Source organism: Octodon degus, unplaced genomic scaffold (genome assembly GCF_000260255.1).
Source record: "Octodon degus isolate 3935 unplaced genomic scaffold, OctDeg1.0 scaffold00073, whole genome shotgun sequence".
NCBI lineage: Eukaryota > Metazoa > Chordata > Mammalia > Rodentia > Octodontidae > Octodon > Octodon degus.
The window spans coordinates 9,685,761-9,703,493 of NW_004524649.1; the positions used below are offsets into that span (position 1 = coordinate 9,685,761).

At 36.2% G+C, this 17,733-nt stretch overlaps 1 protein-coding gene across 1 annotated transcript in view; it reads right to left on the reverse strand.

The window, feature by feature from the left end:
- The window catches only part of Macrod2 (MACRO domain containing 2), a 1,506,514-nt gene that overhangs the window by 63,381 nt on the left and 1,425,400 nt on the right, over positions 1 to 17,733 (reverse strand). Inside the window, exons 14-15 of the mRNA XM_023720132.1 lie at positions 16,996 to 17,070; positions 16,630 to 16,728 (exon numbers count right to left, since the gene is read on the reverse strand). Coding sequence (XP_023575900.1) covers positions 16,630 to 16,728; positions 16,996 to 17,070 — 174 coding nt within the window. The remainder of the gene's footprint in view (positions 1 to 16,629; positions 16,729 to 16,995; positions 17,071 to 17,733) is intronic.

Below are 17,733 nucleotides of genomic sequence, written 5' to 3' on the forward strand. Positions count from 1 at the left end.
GTACCACCTGTAGGTCTTGGGAGTCCACAATAATGCTAAAGAGCCACCTCCTTCCATGATGCCTCATGGGAGTGGCTGGTTTGGATAATGCAGAAGGGTTAACCTGTTCTTCAGCCTACAATAAGAACATTGCTGTATTGCCCACTGCCTCCAAACCTGCTAACCAGTCCTGAGGGTTAGGGCCAGCTGTCCAAGTCCAAAAAAGCTTCAGGTTGCGTGGATCTACATGTTGGAAAATCCTCGGCCCCCAGCTAAGGATACATTTGGGATAGTTAGTACTATTCACAGAATAGTTGTACTAGGCAGCATGAAGCTTGGAGGTGTGGGCATGAGCCTCCAGCTGTTTTCACGCTTTACTATTTTTGCTGTCCTGTTTCTAGGCTGTCTGAATATAATTTCCTGAGTATAATAAGAGATGAGTGCACACATGTACACAGTCCAAGATTTAGTAATCTACAGGTCTGATTAAGAAAATAAAGCATGGCATTTACTGTATAAGAATCGACTTAGGGTAAAGCTCAAGACTTTCCAGTTCCCAGGCTGCTGCAAAGAACACATTTTAAAAACTACCATTCAGATAAGGTTGTCTTCATCCCTGGAGAATTATTCCAGAGAAGGGATGCTCTGATATCAGATGTAAAATAGTAGAGAAATGGGGCTGTTCAAAATGTGGACAAGACCAGCAGCCTCACTATTAGCTGGGAGGTCTTTTAGAAGATGAGATCCTAAAGCCCACCAAGACCTTTCAGGGTCTTTGGGTCAGAATCTAAGGGGATGGTGTCCAGGAACCTGTGTCTCAAACATTCTGATGCTTATGCATACATATCCTTGAGAGCCACTGAGCTAGAATAGTATATCAACTATGCTATGGTTAATATAGCCTCAAACCTTTTTATTTTCTATTTTTTTAATTTTATTTTTTTTTCTTCTTTTAATTGAGAGATAAATATGAATGAGACCGTTTCAAAGCTGATTAATAGGACAGTTTTGATGATCAATACAGTGTACATTGTTAGCTTCTTAGTGGTTATCCATAGTACAAGAAGCAGACAGGATATCCTGTCCAAACACTATTAGTACACCTCTTTCTTCTCAATGAATTAAGCAAAAGTAGCTGTATATCTGTCCTAACTATTTTGTATATATAAATACAAAATAATATTTCCTTTGTATCCCTTTTTTTGTCATGTCAGAGGTGGATATTCTATTGACATCTAAATACTATAGGTCCTTGAATTCAGCTAAACAATCTAACACTGTCTAGCAGTCTATAATATTAGTGGGTTATCCTCAGAAGTTATTGACTAGAGCCTTTTACAGCTCAGCACATTAATATGGTTTTACTTTTTATACCTCATTTTTATACTTTTCTGCTGGATGGTAAAGACCAAGATAAAGCAAGACTTATATAACAAAAATGTAACTTTTGTATCTGGTAAGTTCAGTCAAGTACTCTCAGGACTTATCCTGTAGCCCTGTACTGCCCTTTGTACATCCTTTTGTCAGTGTCAGCCATGAGGATGAGTCATGGCCATTGCTTGACCAATTTGCTCTCTGTGAAAGCCTGAGAGAATGTATTTTCTCTCCATGTGACTCTCCCCAGGCACACTCTACATCATTGATCATATTCCTGTGGCTCCATAATCTTCTTGATCAGAAAATTTGGAGCACAACTGAGTTACATGTTGTTACAGTACAGGTTTTCCTATGTCCTGAGTCTTCACTGACCTTGAAAGGCTAGGGCCAAAATGTTGGCTGAGCCTGCATCCCTTCCTTTTCTCCTAGTTTGATCTGCTAACTTATGTTTTAACCCTCCAGAAGAGAAGCTAATTATTAACCTGCAATATATGCAGTTCAGTTTACCCTGTCTGTCTAAGTATCAAGCATCTTTGGCATATCATGGAACAGGTATTTTCCATCAAATATTGATATGTTGAACTTTAAGTCCTTACTGAATATGAAGGAAAAATAATTTTATAAAAGTAGAAATAAGCATTAACATATTTTTACAAAGAAATTTAGAAATCTAACCATATAGAGAATTGTAACAGGACAGACCTGTGACATTTTTTTTTCTTATTCTTGTGTCTTTTTTTTTTTTTCTTCAATTTATTACCCTTTAAAAAAAAGCCTTTACTGCCTCAAACTTTTAGAGAGCTATTAAGGTCAACTTTCTTACTTCCATACTGTGTTATTATAGGTCAGAACCAAATTGGAAAGTCTAATGTGTACCTTCATTTCCAGAAGTATTGGTTTGATAATGATTATTTCTAGACCAGAAAAGTTAAAAAAAAAACAAACCTTCTTTTATTTTTCTTTTACTCTGTTTTTTTCCCCTAGAATTTAGTTCTCCTTCTCTCCTTCCTTCCTTCCTTCCTTCCTTCCTTCCTTCCTTCCTTCCTTCCTTCCTTCCTTGTTTCCTTCCTCCCTTCCTCCCTCCCTTCCTTCCTTCCTTCCTTCCTTCCTTTCTTCCTTCCTTCCTTCCACTTTCCCCAAAACTCTATGCTTCTCTCCTCATCTCCTAGAAAATGGATCAGTATTCACTGTTTAAGAAATCTGACCACTGCCATCCAGGTCTGAGCAAAGACCACCACTGTAGTTAATCCCTTCCCATGCTATGCTTTTATACCTGCTGTTGATGTAGTATCATGGGTCCATAAGGCCTGGTAAGCACAATTAAACCCTATAATTTATAATCATTGTTCAGCCCACTCCTGACAAACAACACACAACTTGTGTATCCTCAAGCCTGGTCCTGGAAGACAGCCACAACTCCTTCATACTGAACTTTCCCCTCAAAAACTCCATTGGGACTCTTTTTTTCACAGCCCATCTTTTTCAGGTTAATGACCCTATAAGCACCATATAGCCTGTATGAGTTGGCTGGTTTTAACTGAAACTAATTTCTGGTTAATTAATTTTCTGGTCTGTAGTGCCAGAGCCATGCCTTCTAGGTTTGTTCTGAAATAAACCTGTCCTGTTGGGCTCCTACCCCTGCTTCTTTTCCCTTTTGTCCTAACAACTATGGCCATAGTAAATATATTTGCCTGAGCTAAGTGCAACCAATAGAAAAATGACCCTACAAGGGATAGGTCATAATAATAAAAACATTGCCTCGTTTGGCACAGGGTATGGGAGGGATAACTTCATGGCACTTCTCAATTAAGATGTGGAGAGATTTTGGGATCCTTTTTCTGGGAAACCAGACAAGCCTGGAGTTTTCATTTAGGAGAAACCATGCTTAGCGGTAATATATTGTTGCATTTTGCTGCTATAAATTACCATGGATTTAATGGCCTTCCATAACATACTCATCTTACAGTTTTGTATGTCAAGTTGAAAGTGAGCCTTGTGGGATTAAAATCAAGGTGGTAACTGAGCTGCCTTTCATCTTGAGGCTCTTGGGAAGTGTCCGATATTTTATGGCCCCCATCTTCACTCTCTACCTTTTTCCCTCTCCTTCCACGGACCAACACAACTCAGGTCCTGACACTCCTACTTCTCCTTTCTTTTAGAGCTAATGTTTATAACTGCATTGGGACCATCTGGAAACCTCTCTCCTAAATAGCCCTAACCTAATCGCAGCTGCAAGTATGAGGCAGAATCACTGGTTCCAAGGTTAGAACAGGAATGCCTTTGGTGGGCCAGCATTCTCTCTCTTCAGGTAATTAAAAGACAAGGGGGAGCTTCCTGTCCCCTTCAATCCCACACTTTATAATTTTCATGCAAGCTTTATTTTCTAACTGCAAAGTTTTTCATAATACATTGTAAATGGGGAGAAACAAGAGTGATAGGACATACATGCTCAATACTATTAATTTTGAAAAATACTCATTTATCCTCACATTATAAATTAGCATCTTAATACATCATGAACCACATGCTGCTTAATCTCAAATATGATTATCTGAACTATGCTCAGAAGTATAAGAGGCAGGGTGTTCGGATAAAGCAAAGCATGATTCCTATTTGAGGGGAAAACTATGATCAAGAGAGATGAACATTTTCCTTTGAAATGTGTCTTTAAAAATAAATATCCATGAGGCCCTAGGTTTGATGCCCAGCTCAGCAGAAATATATATATATATATATATATATATATACATATATATATAGCCTAGTTTTTTCTTCTTTCTCTGTAGTTTTTAAAAAATTAGTTTCAATTAAAACCAAAGCAAATAAATGATGACAACATCTCTGAAAATCCAACTGAAATGCTTCTAATGTTCAAAATGTGAGTTCTGACAGTGTGATATTTATTGATCAGGAAGTCGGCTGACTCATCTTGACATTTCCCTTGAAGATTCACAAGGAAATGAAGCCACCACACACAATCAACCCATAGCCCTTGCTATGGTGAAGCTGCTTACATCCTTCTTTTTCCTTTCCGTTAAATCATTGCGGCAGATATCATAAAATAAACGCACTGAAACATTCAAGCAGCAAGTTCCCTAATTGTTTCCATCTTGATTATAAAAATAAATTGAAAGGTAAATCCTCCCAGTGAAATAAATGAAGAAAATAATTAACATTCAAAGTACTTCCTATACCACCTGCTCTTCACATACTGTGCTGAAATGAAGACACCTGTATAAAGAGTAATGAAAAGAAATTGAGTTTCCTTCTGAAGCAGAGAGAAAAATACTGTAGTCCTTACATTGGAAATCCAAATCAGAACACATATACCCCATGTACGGTCAGTAGTGCTTGGAAGTTCTTGCATCCGCCAAGTCAAGAATGCTTAAATCTAAGTCCACATGCAGTAAATATTTCATTCAGAATATATATGACAAAATAGTTTGGGGGCTATTTTTTTCTTAAATAAAGGTTGAGCTTATAGTCCAAACAATATATGAATTTAGTCGTTCTACATACAGTGGCAAAAGAAGTATTCAAAGGACACTTAGAATGTTACACTAAGAGACCAAGATCCAAGCAAAAATAAGACTGACCAGGTAACAATGTGAAGCCGAAGTAAGAGAGGCACCTTCTGAGTAGAGTGTTGTAGTCGTTACCTGAGCCCATTTCATGGTGTGAAATGGTTGGAGCCCAAAAAAAGTTGCTCTGGAGCCCTTTCGTAGACGCTGCCATCAGAGAGAGCCATTCTGTTTCAATCTATCCACTCAGCGAGAGCTGTGGATAAGCAACCTTCTCTATAAAAGGCCTTGGCATTGAGCACACAAAGCAGTCTTTCCGGAAGACATTTCAAGTGAATACACCTGTGTCTGTGCATTGATAATTCATAATTTGAGAGCTATTGTATCAAAAGGAAGAAGTTTAGACTCAGGGTAATTTGGGCTACATTAACATAGATGTGATAGGCAAGCTCAGCAAAAATTTTCTGTGAAGTTCCAGGTAGTAAATGTTTTAGGATTTGCATGTGCTCATAAAACTTTATTTATAGACCCTGAAATTTGAATGTCATATAATTACATGAGTTCTGTACAAAAAACCAGCACAATGTAATAAATGTAATATTTTATGGTCCTTACTGACTGGAGTCTATAATTTAACATGAAAAACAACAGAATCACTGACGAATGAAACCATATGGCTGCATCTGACCTCCCAGCAATTCTCCAGGGCCTCACTCCTCGGGGCAGCCAGGGAATCCTTGAGTCCCTACTCTGGCCTGAGGCTCCCACCCTATCACTTCTTCTTTAGCTTTTGTCAACAGCTTGACTTTCCAATAAAGTGTGTAAGAGTGGCTGTACTTGGACAAAATCAACTCTAATTCAAAAAGAGTTACAAGAGATGATACACTGATAAAGACGTCAGTTCATCAAGAAGGCATAACAATTCTACATTTTTATGGACCAAGTAGAGGGTCTAAATGTATAAAGCCCATACTAATCAGATCTGAAAGGTGAAATACATAACAATAGGGGACATTGATAGCTCACTCTTGACATTTGGAGAGTGGATCATTTAGAAAGAAAATCAATAGGAAAATATTAGTTTCGGACAATGTTATAGACTAAACAGACATAGCAGCTATATGCAAAATGCTCATTGAAAAGCAGTAGAATACAAATTCTTAAAAGCAATAGAACATTCTCCAGAACAGATCACGTATTAGGCCACAAAACACTTTAACAGTTTCAAGAAGACTGAAATTGTATCAAGTGTTACTTTTCACATAACAATGGTATAAAACTAGAAATCAATAGCAGGAAGAATTTTGGAAAATTCATAAGAAGTTGAGCTCATTTTTATGTATTTAGTACAGGGTCTACAGAGTCTACAGGGACTCACTACACAGACTGGGCTTGTAGTGATTCTTCTGTATTCAGCCTCTCAAGCACTGGGATTACGGACATATGCACCACGCCCAGTTTCAAATAATTGAAATTAGACATGTGCCCAAGCAACCTAGTAGATCCAAGAAGTGAAAAAAGGAAAGAATGCTTGGGACAGACAGAAATGGATAGATAGTATACTAAAACTTATGGGATACATCCCAAGGAGTGGTAAGAGGGAAATTTATGGTTATAAAAGCTTACATTAAGCCAAAAAGAAAATATTAAACAACCTAACTTTATATGTCAGGAACTGTAAAAAATAAAGACTAAGCTAAGTTCAGAGTTAATAGAAGAAAGGAGGCAAAATTAGAGACAAAATTCCTATATCTAATTAAAAGTAGAAAAATAATACAAGAAATAAAATGTGAGAAGCAGAGATTATTTGGGGCTAGAACAAGGCCAGTCCTGAGAACACAGAGCACCAGAGGTGACCCACGAGAACATGCTGTGGAGACCAGAGCCAGGCCAGTCCCACAGGTGTCTAGCCTTGGAGCTCCTCCCTGTTCACTACAGCACAGATAATTTTGAGAGTGTTTTGCTTTCAGTGTTGTTAGCAAAACACTGAGACCTTGCACTTTTGATCCTATGGCATGTTTCCCTTTTTATTGTGTATAAATAAAGATACAGGCCATGCTGGGTTGTTGATGCCTCTTTCTCAAGAGGTCAGGTCCCACCCGGTCTGTTCCCAGCTTTCATTTTATTCTGTGTCTAGTTTTTTCATAATCTCTCTTTGCCCCCTTTCAGAACCCTGCTGGCCTTGTGCATTGTGGCAATGAAACAGGAATTCATACAACTTAATAGTAATAATATAAATCATCTGATTTAAAAAGTACATAAGACACATAAATAGAATTTCTCAAAGGAAGATATACAAATGGCCAGGAGGTACATGACAAGATGCTCAGTATCATTAACCATCAGAGAAATACGAGTCAAAATCACATCAAGATAGGACATTATACTTGTTAGGAACAGCTCTTATCAAAAACACAGGAGTTCTCAGGTGTTGGCCAGTATAAAGAAATAGGAACCCAAATTTGTGGGTTGTCTTTTCAATTTGTTGTATAAAAAGTAAAGCCATATTTATATGCTGAGCTGTAAAAGGCTCAAGTCAACAACTTTTGACATTGCCAGTCTTCCTGAAAACCCACTACTATTATGACTACTGGATTATACTGGAATATTTTGCTGAATTCATGCACCTACAACATTTAAATGACAATGGAATACCCTTCAATGACAAAACTAAACAAAAAAGGGGGATACAAATGAATGACCATTTTGTATCTGTATATTCAAAATAGTTAGGTTAGATATACAGCTGCATTCTCTCAATAAAATTATTTAAAAAAAAATAGGAACACTTCCACAGAGTTCATGGAAACATAATTAGTACAACCAGGATAGAAAATAGTATGGGTATTTCTCAAGAAATTTGACAGAACTACCATATGATCCAGTCACTTACGGGCATATATTCAAAGGCAAATAAATCAGTAGCTTAACATCTGCATTGCCACGTTCACTGAGGCACTCATGATGCCTAAGATATGGGTAAACCACATGCCCATTAGTGAATGAAAGGATGGATAGATGAAAGTTGATTATGAATTCTCTTAAACTTTGAACTATCAGAGACTTGAAAAAGAGGACCATAGTGTGTGAAAAACAATACAAGTGTTCATCAATATCTGTGTCATTTTCAGTGACACAGAACTGTGACCCTATTCCAATGAAATTTTAACAATAATTTAACATAAATCTTTTTCCTATGCATTCTCAAAAGTAATTTATGATAAAGTTTTGATTTATTCAGCCTAGAAGAGTATTTTAAGAAATATAAATGAAAATTCTAAATAAGAAATCAGTTTTATTTTGATTAATGAGGTTTTAATTATTTCTTAGTAATACATAAAATGATATATGCCTTACAATTGAGGTATCTTAGAAGAGCATTTGCTTCTATAATATATATGTATATATATCCTATATAGTGTATAGTGGAATATACAGTATATGTGTGCTTATAGAATGGTAAATTACACAAGTGTAGTATAGAATACATATAGAATAAAGTTCTTGGCACAGATTGATAGCCAACAAACCATGTAATTGGAAGTTGCTACCCTACCTCGATATTACTTTAGCATTTTATATCTTGCTCAATGTGTCAGATAGTGAACAGTAATGAACAGTAGGGTAGCCAAAAAAGTAAAATGGAAATTTTACCTTCAGTGTACTATTGAAAAACAATACCCATTGACAATGTACAAAAGGGATAGAGGTATCATTTCAGTGGAATTCTGGGTATTGGCCAGGAATGCACTGTGATTACCTGATTCTATAATGCACTCTTTCTTTGGTTTTCTGTTCAATTAGACTGATTAACTTATCTGTAGAGACACAAGTTAACTTATAAAAAACTTGTAATGATGAATATGAGATTTGTTCTTAGCAGTAAAAATAAATTTTGCCTGGTGGATAGAAAGAATACTTGTTATTGTCCTGTACAATATTAACTAGTTCCAAATATGTCAGGGCTCCTGAATTGCATATGTTCATACAGATATATTCAAGCTATAGTCACCTGATTCCATATGTACAATGTCCACAATCCACACGTATGTCTATAACTCATTTTATGCGCATATGCTTGAGTTACATATATTCTGCCTTATTTACACTTTCCAACTGCTCTTTTGAATTAGTCTTACTATATTACTACTTCTGTTAATGATATAAATAAAAATTTTACATGAATCCCTTTTATCTACATATGAGAGCCAGGAGTTTATTTTTCTAAATAGTACAAACAGGGAAGAAAGTAAATACAATAAAGGCATCACCAAATGATAATAATTATATTCACTGTCTTTAGAGGAAGTTTATTTTAATTTTCTGGAATATTTAAGAATAGTGTCTATAAAATAATAACATGTTTAGATGCGAGTAAAAATATTTTCTTTGGCCTTTTATGCACAAAGTTGTAGAATACTAATGTTTCAGAGAGAAATAGAATGTTCAAAATTTGGAATTAGAATTCTACTTAAGGAGGAGGTCTTTCTGATTTTGTAAATTACTTTCAAAAACTGCAGAGTTACAGCATATAAGGTCCTCCTTAGAGGACCACAGATAACCTAGACAGGATACAGAGCAAGCTATACACTAAAGTGGGGATTTGAGAGAGAGGAAATCAAGTAAGAACACGAGGACACAAGATGTAGATGGGTACTAAAGACTTGCTCGACTAGGTGATCTCTAAAAGCCTTTGTTGGATGGACTAAACATCGACCCCAAGATTATAGGCCAGCATTCACCTCAGCGCACACACAGCCTTCCCTGGGTTAGTTGTTTTCAGGACCTGAGGCACCCCAACGGGTGGGGTTCAGTGTGGGGAGCATGCCGAGGGGCAGAGGTGCTACCATGGACATGAAAGGCAAAGACACCTTGTGACGTCACTGGACGCAAGAACCTGGAGCCTGAGATTAGAAGTAACCCTTACTCGAAAGAATTCTCAGAAATACTGAAAGGGACTGTTAAATTCTTCTAACACATGAAATAGATTTCAGGGACATCCATTTCCACATTAGAAGAGATAAGATGATCACAGCAAGCTAGGGTGTTGGGACAAATTCAAGATGGTTGGGGAACTTCACATGACCTTTATATATGCACAGTCTCTTTCAATCTTTCTGCAAATTAACATTATTATTGTAGCAGCAAATAGACTTTTCATTCATCTATGCCTGTTAAAAATATATGAAACATAAAATTAGAGGTCTCTTACATTTTGGCTTGAGGTGAAATATGAAGATTAATATTCAGGAAATAAATTTTTAAAAATAAAGCTTAATTAGAATTTCAAAAATTGTATCTACTTTTTTCGAATACAATATAATTTCAATAAATTGCTTCTACATGTATATACTGCACATATATGTATAAAATGTAACCAGTTTATTTAACTCAAATTACAAATATATAAAATTTAAAAATTTTTATATTCAGTGTATTTGACCGATATAGGGAATTTCATTAGACATTTGAAAATATTAATAAACCCAAACAGGGACTAGCATTTAAATTTAATTTATATCTCAAAGCAACAGTTTTAGTTGACCAATTCCAGCTACAAAATGGTATTAGGAAAGAAGGCCAGAAACAGTGGGAAACTATTTGAAAATGAAGCTGCCCTACCTAGTAAACGATAATGTTGCTAATGCAAAAAACACTACTGTTGACTTCATTTGAAAAGATGAGATACAAAGACTTTCTGAACATAGGAAAAACCTGGCAAGTAATTCATTTCTCATGATGCAAGACAGTGATGGAAATCAAGCCTGGTTCTGTGTGGAGAGAATTCAAGCTTACATAACATTTTGATGAGTCAAAATTATCCCCCAATACAGTGATTCTCTGTAGCAAAAATCACAGGCTAATATGAAAGCCCAAATGTCCTTGGTGTTATTCGTGGTTGTACTGCTGGAACAAGGGCTGCTTTCAAAGGAGAGGCAAAGGGCTTTTTCAGTATTGTAGGAATTGTAGGAATCCCATCAAGGATGAAAAACACCAAGGGCTGTGTGGTGGTGCTTTGTAGACCAGGTAGATTACTAATGGATTTGATCAGTTAGGATGGAGCAGAAGAAAAAATGGCTTACTTACTCTGTTCACTGAAAAATGAGCCAGTGGCCAGAAGAGCTACAAGGAAAGATGTTTTCATTGTGCACTAAAAAGATGATGATGGAAATTCAGCCTGGATCTGAGTGGATTTGGCATATGAACATAATGTAAACTCAAAGGTGTTTTCCCCCTTAACCTAATTTCAGGGAATAATTAGTTGTTCCATGCCTGGTAAGTCTTAATATAAAATAGAGTTCATTTAGCTATCTTTTTGCCTGGTCTAGGGTACTCCTGTATTTTTAGCAATAGAATACGATAAGTAAAGTTAGAGAAATCCTAATAGTTTAGCGTTCATTGTATTGATGAACATTAGCCCCCATGATATCACTTATTTCATCCAGATTATGGTTTTTCAGAAATAGCTGTCTGAGCAAATTTATGAAACTGGAGAACTTCATAAGTGCATTATTGGGCTTATATCCCTCATTACAATTTTAGAAAAGTAGTTAAAGGAGTGGTAGCCAACACTCAGCCAGGGGTAAAAACCATGGCTCTCTGTAGACTTTTCCTTATGAACATGCTGGTTCAGTGCCTAAACATGTGTCTAAGCACATAAAATTTATTCTTGGGCCAGGAAGATAGCTCAGCAGCAAAGGTGCCTGCCCAGCAAGCACAAGATCCTGAGTTCGATCCCAGGTATCAAACAAACAAACAAACCTCAGCAAAACCTTTTGCATATTGCTATCTATGCCTAAGGTGTTTGATATTCAGATAGATAGTTAGATTAAACCCAACTGCATATGTTGTAGGGTAATAATAAGCTTCTCTTCCAGAAGGTTAACAGCTTAAATTTACAGACCAAAAATTAGAGAAAAAGAAGGGCTGAAAGGACAGCAAACATTTTGGCCCTAGCCTTTCAAGGTCAGTGGAGACCCAGGACATAGGAGAACCTACACTGTAACATCATGTAACTCAAATTGTGTCCCAAATTTTCTGATCGAGTAGATTATGAGGCCACAGAGAAATGTGATTGATGATGTAGAGTATGCCTAAGGAGAGTCACATGGAGAGAAAACATTCTTTCAGGCTTTCACTCAGGCAATGGCTGTAACTCATCTACATGGCTGACACTGACAAAGTATCTACAAAGTATGGTACAGGGTTTCAGGATAAATCCTGAGGGGACTTGACTGACCTTATCAGATACAAAAGTTACACTTTTTGTTATATAAGTCTTGCTTTATCTTGGTCTTAACCATCCAGCAGAAAAGTATAAAAACAAGGTATAAAAAGTAAAGCCATATTAATATGCTGAGCTGTGAAAGGCTCAAGTCAACAACTTCTGACATTGCCAGTCTTATGGACAACCCACTACTATTATGGACTACTGGACTATATTAGAATATTTTGCTGAATTCATGCACCTACAATATTTAAATGACAATGGAATAGCCTTCTCTGACAAAACTAAACAAAAAAAGAGGATACAAATGAATGACCATTTTGTATCTGTATATTCAAAATAGTTAGGATAGATATACAGCTACATTTTCTTAATTCAATGAATAAAAACATTTGTTCTAATAGTGTTTGTGGACAGGATATCATGCCTGCATCTTGTACAATGAATAACCACTATGACAATATGCAATATATTTATTATTGAAACTGTCCTACTAATTGGTTTTGAAACCCTCATTACTATTTGTTTCTCAATAAAATTATTAAAAAAGATAAAGTAGTTACTCAGACTACAAGATATAGGCATGGAAAATAGTCTGAACAATTTACTCTTGTCACTGGCTTGTACTTAATTCTCTACTCACATGTTTGTCTATTCACCTTTTCCCAAGAAAACTTTAGGTCTTGAGTATCCATCAACATTTTGGTCAACTTTAGATAAAGTATTACTGCTCCATGTTGTACCTATTCAAACAAGAATAATACTTGGGACTAAATGTATGCATTCTATGTAAAACTTAAAGAAAATGTACTGTATGTATTCATGACAAAACACCAGTGGAAGTTGTGTGATGTATTAATTGCATAATGATATAGTTGAGATTTTATATCAAATATTTTGAATTGAAGTAGAAATAAAAAATCTTATGAAAAATGTTTAAATATTGAGTGTGTATAACTCGTATAGTAAAACATGAGACCCTTTTTAAAGATCTGCAATTCTTTCTTGTTTGGTTATTAGCCTAAATGATGTTATTCCAATGAGTTTTATACTTATTGCAGATCCTGCTGGGAGAGCATAAAACTGGTCTCATTTAAGAAAAAGCAATGTGGCTATATGAGAAAACCGGCCATATGTGAAACCTCACTTTGTGCCTGTTGAAATTTTTGTATTTTAGGTCTCCCAGGGATATGTCCATTGTGCTATTGTGTAATTTTATCAGCATGAACTTCTGCTGAATATTTTTCTTTCTTTTCTAAATCCATATTTTGGCGGAGATAACTTCAAAACTTAATGTTGCAACATCTGTGCTCATACACCTGGGAGCCATAGACGACGCGTCCTGAAGTTTATCTATATTTTCTACTCTTATAAAATGCAGCAAAATGAGAGAAAAAAGTTATACATTTTTTCCCTGGTCTGTTATCTTTTAAAGAAATCAGTTCCTGCCTACTTAAGAAGATTTTCATAATAAAAGTGAGTTGATATTGTTAGAGCTATAAAGAATATTCTACAAATAGAATACTCATTTGTTTTTGCTTATAGACAATTCTTAGTGCAAATTTTCTTTAAAAGGTTACTTTGTGGGAGTTTACATAAAACATGGAAGTATAGCCTCTAAATGTTTTCAGACAAGACTCTCTAATAATTACACGAATGAACAGAAAGCAAAGTAAATTCTATTACTTTAAATTTAATTACTACTTGTATTCTGTGGATTTATCAATATTTCAGTGGTGTGTTTCTTTAAAAATAGAAACGATGGTGATTTTATCATTATTTCCTAAACAGAAGATTGACACTTTTAAAAAGAAAAATGAACTTATAAGTGAGAAACACACCTTTCACCTCAACATCCACAAATGTTCCATTTTTATAGAATAACATAGACAATAACTTGTACAGTTTATAATTGCAGTGAAACTGCATGTCTGATATGGTTCTACCGAGCAAGTGGGAGGGGCCACTTGTTGGTGATGTGGTTAATTGTAGAATCTGTAAGGCTTCTATGGATTCAAAAGGACAATGATGAACTTGGAATATGGACATGTGGATTCTCTTGCCTTTGGCATCCTCTCATCAAATTACAATCAATACCAAGTAGTTAAGGAGTGCTTTCTATGTGACAGGTATCATCACTGCTTTACACATATTACTGGTCAAATTTTCTCCTTTACTGTATGTGACAGTTACTTTTGTCCCTGCCATCTTCAGATGAGGAAACTGAAACAGACATATTCAGTAACCTGTCCGAGGCCACCCTGCTTATCATTGTTAGAGAGGAGCTATGAGGCCCATGGTGAATCTACATGGTTCTCCTTTCCTTTGGGTACTACATGATTGGTATATAGTTTGAGTAACCCCCCCAAGGCTTCCAATGTTGAGATTAAATCCCCATTATGTGGTATTAAGTGGGTACAAAATTAACTCTACCACAAGGTGGTTAGAGGCAGTGTCTGTGGCAAGTGATTAGTGTTAGACAATGTCATTAGGGGGTTGCCTCCATAATTGAATCCTGCTAGTTTACAGAGAGAGAGAGAGAGAGAGAGAGAGAGAGAGAGAGAGAGAGAGAGATCTATAACACATATATACACATTCATGCTTGTGCTCCTTGCCTTGTAATGCACTTGCTGCTGCAGGACTCTACTAGAAAGATGTAAGAACTGGGACTTGAACCACTAGAAACATGACCTGAAATAAACTCTTTTCCTTTGTAACTTTCCTAATCTGTGGCATTATTAGCAACAGAAAATAAAATAAGTACTTTTCTCATATATATAACTGAATAATTCAACTCTGATGAAAAGAATGACAAAGGTGATGCATTAAAAGTTAGGTCAAGTTTAAACACCAGAAATGTTCAAGGAAGAATCAAGTTAAGTATCTAGAATGAAGACAAGAAGGAAAAATGTTAACTCAAGCCCACCAGTATCACTGTCTTCCTGTGAAAAGTCAAATTTCAATAATGAAATTCAACCTCAAAGTTGCTACAAGCATGTAGCAGACCTTGTACCTTTGCCACATGCCATCTCACCATTCATGGAACAGAACTGGTATACCTATAAGGAAGACAGGAAAAGTCATAGGAACAGAGGAACGCTCATGATAGGAATGTGCGTGTTGAATGTGAGCTTTTCTTTCGTAGGACCACGTAGCTGAAGGGAAATGCATGAGTTGTTTGATGTTCTTTAACTCATTTACATTTCTTCAGGCATAATATACAAAGCAAATAATTTTTACAGTAGAAAAATTAAGCAAAGCTGCATGCGTTGTAGATTTTTCATTTTAGGAGTAAAACTGAAGGAAGTAATGTCATGTGCCTGAACCTGAACAAAAGGCTGTATCAGTTCTCTATTATCATTGTTAGACATAAAGTATTTCAAAGAAGTGATTCATTTGCTAGGCAGGAACATGATATCATGAGGCTGAATTAGGATTTACAACAGAGAAAATGTAGAGACACAGTTATGGGAAAGAATTGTGCTATCTATGTAATAGAAATTATAACAAAGTGTCAAAAAATCACTAACATAGTTTAGCAATTAAACTGTGTTAATGCTGCTGCCAAGAAGCACTCATGATTTGGAAGCTGTAGTTGCTGTTGACCTGGTTTTACAATTGACATCATGTCTACCTTTTAATTCGGAAAAAACTTGATTGTAGCATTCTATAAACAAAGTCTAACAACTTATGACCTTGCAACTGGCTTGGAAAGTCCTATTTAAGAGCAGTATGATACATGACATAATGCAACAAAAATATTTCATGAGCTTTTAAAAAGAAGTACATTATGCCTGAAAACTGGAGTCTTCGAGATCTTTAATAAATGCTAAATTTGTTTGATAGAAGTTTCTAAAAGGCTTTTTATAAAATAGGTCTGCTTTCATTGTAATAGACTGGCTTATTGCCCCCAAACTAATATTTACCAGGTGCTCATTCCTCCTATATCTTTAAATATCATTATATCTCACTTATTTTTGAAAAAGTACTCAATATTATTGTATGTTAATATCAGCAGATGAACTTGAAATTTTAGAAGGTTCATATACTAAGCATATTTTAAAGTATTTGTTTCTTTAATCATTATCATACAGAGGAAGGCAGAATGAAATCAATACATAAAGTTAGTCTATTTGTTTTAAAGCTATTTCAGATTTTCTGTAAATTGTATCCCCCTATTGCATAATTTTGGTTTCTTGTAGACTTTCTTGATACTGTAGGTTTAAAGCTTTAAATTGAATCTAAATCAATAATTAAAATATCTTCATTCTATTCGGGAAAGAAAAAATGCACTACAGTATAAGTACTGCGTGCTAACTGATTGCGCCACTGGAGCTCTGAAGAATGCGCTACGAGCCTCTTCTTTTGCTATTTCTAAATTTTATTCTAGTTCAGAGTTAAAGAAATGTTCATTTCCCCCTTTATAGACTGCATTTGCAAGACAGTAACTTTGATAGTTGGATTCCAGGCAGGAATCCAAGGAGACTCTCTATTCTTGACGGGTTAATTTAAGAGCAGTTTTACCGTTTGCACCTTCTTCTTCTTCTTCTTCTTGATCATCTGTCAGTGGAATCACTTCTGGTTGCTCTACAATTGTAGCATCGTCTTGGTTTGATGAAAACTCTAAATAGAATGAGACAGAAGGGGACTCGGATGTTTTAGCCCAAATCAGTGAGCAAACAGTGAGTGCAGCAGAGAAAGTTACAGTTGTTTCTCATTCCATGAAAGTTCAGGAGACTCTGAAAGCAGCACACTATTGTCATCCTCATGGACTCACTGTCTACACACACATACACACACACACCACTCACAGTCACACTTTCTACACAGTGGTCACGATTCCCAGCTTCATCTTTCTTTACTGAATATAATATATTATGGTTTCAGTACCTTCAGTTTCCATATATGAGCTCTGGGATTCTGTCTCAAGATTTATGTCATTCTTTGTTGAATCATTCTCTTGTCCTGTTAAGAACAGGGATAGAAAAAAATAAAATAGATGTGATAAGCATGATGACAGCTTTCTGCTTTGTTTGAAAAAGCAAAACCTTCAAAAATCATACTTTCAGGCCATGAAGATAGCTCAGTGGTCTAAGAGCCAGTTTAGGCAAGCACAAGAACCCAGTTCGATCCCACGTACCTCATGCTGTGCCCGCCCTGCCTTGGGTGCGCCAAGCAGGCCACCAAGACCAGGTGTGGTGGCACACGCCTGTAATCCCAGCTTTGGAGAGGCTAAAAACAGGAAGATTACTACGAGTTCAAGCTGCATAGTGAGATCCTGTACCAAATACATAACTTTTTAAAAAATCATACTTTCATTATGCATAAAGGACCCAAAATAGTTCTGAACTGAAACAGAAGGCAATAATATAATTTTTAAATAATTGAAATGTGTTTACTTTATGAAGGGCCAGCCAGAGAGCTCAGCAGACTAAAGTGCCTGCTTAGGCAGACACAGGGATGGGGGCTCGGTCCCCCCAGCATGCTGTTCCAGCCCTGCCCCAAGGGCACACTGAGAGGACGATTGAGGCTGGGCATGGTGGCTCATACCTATAATCCTAATGCTTGGGAGGCTGAAAACAGGAGGATCACTATGAATTTGACTGTGGAGAGAGAGAGAGAGAGAGA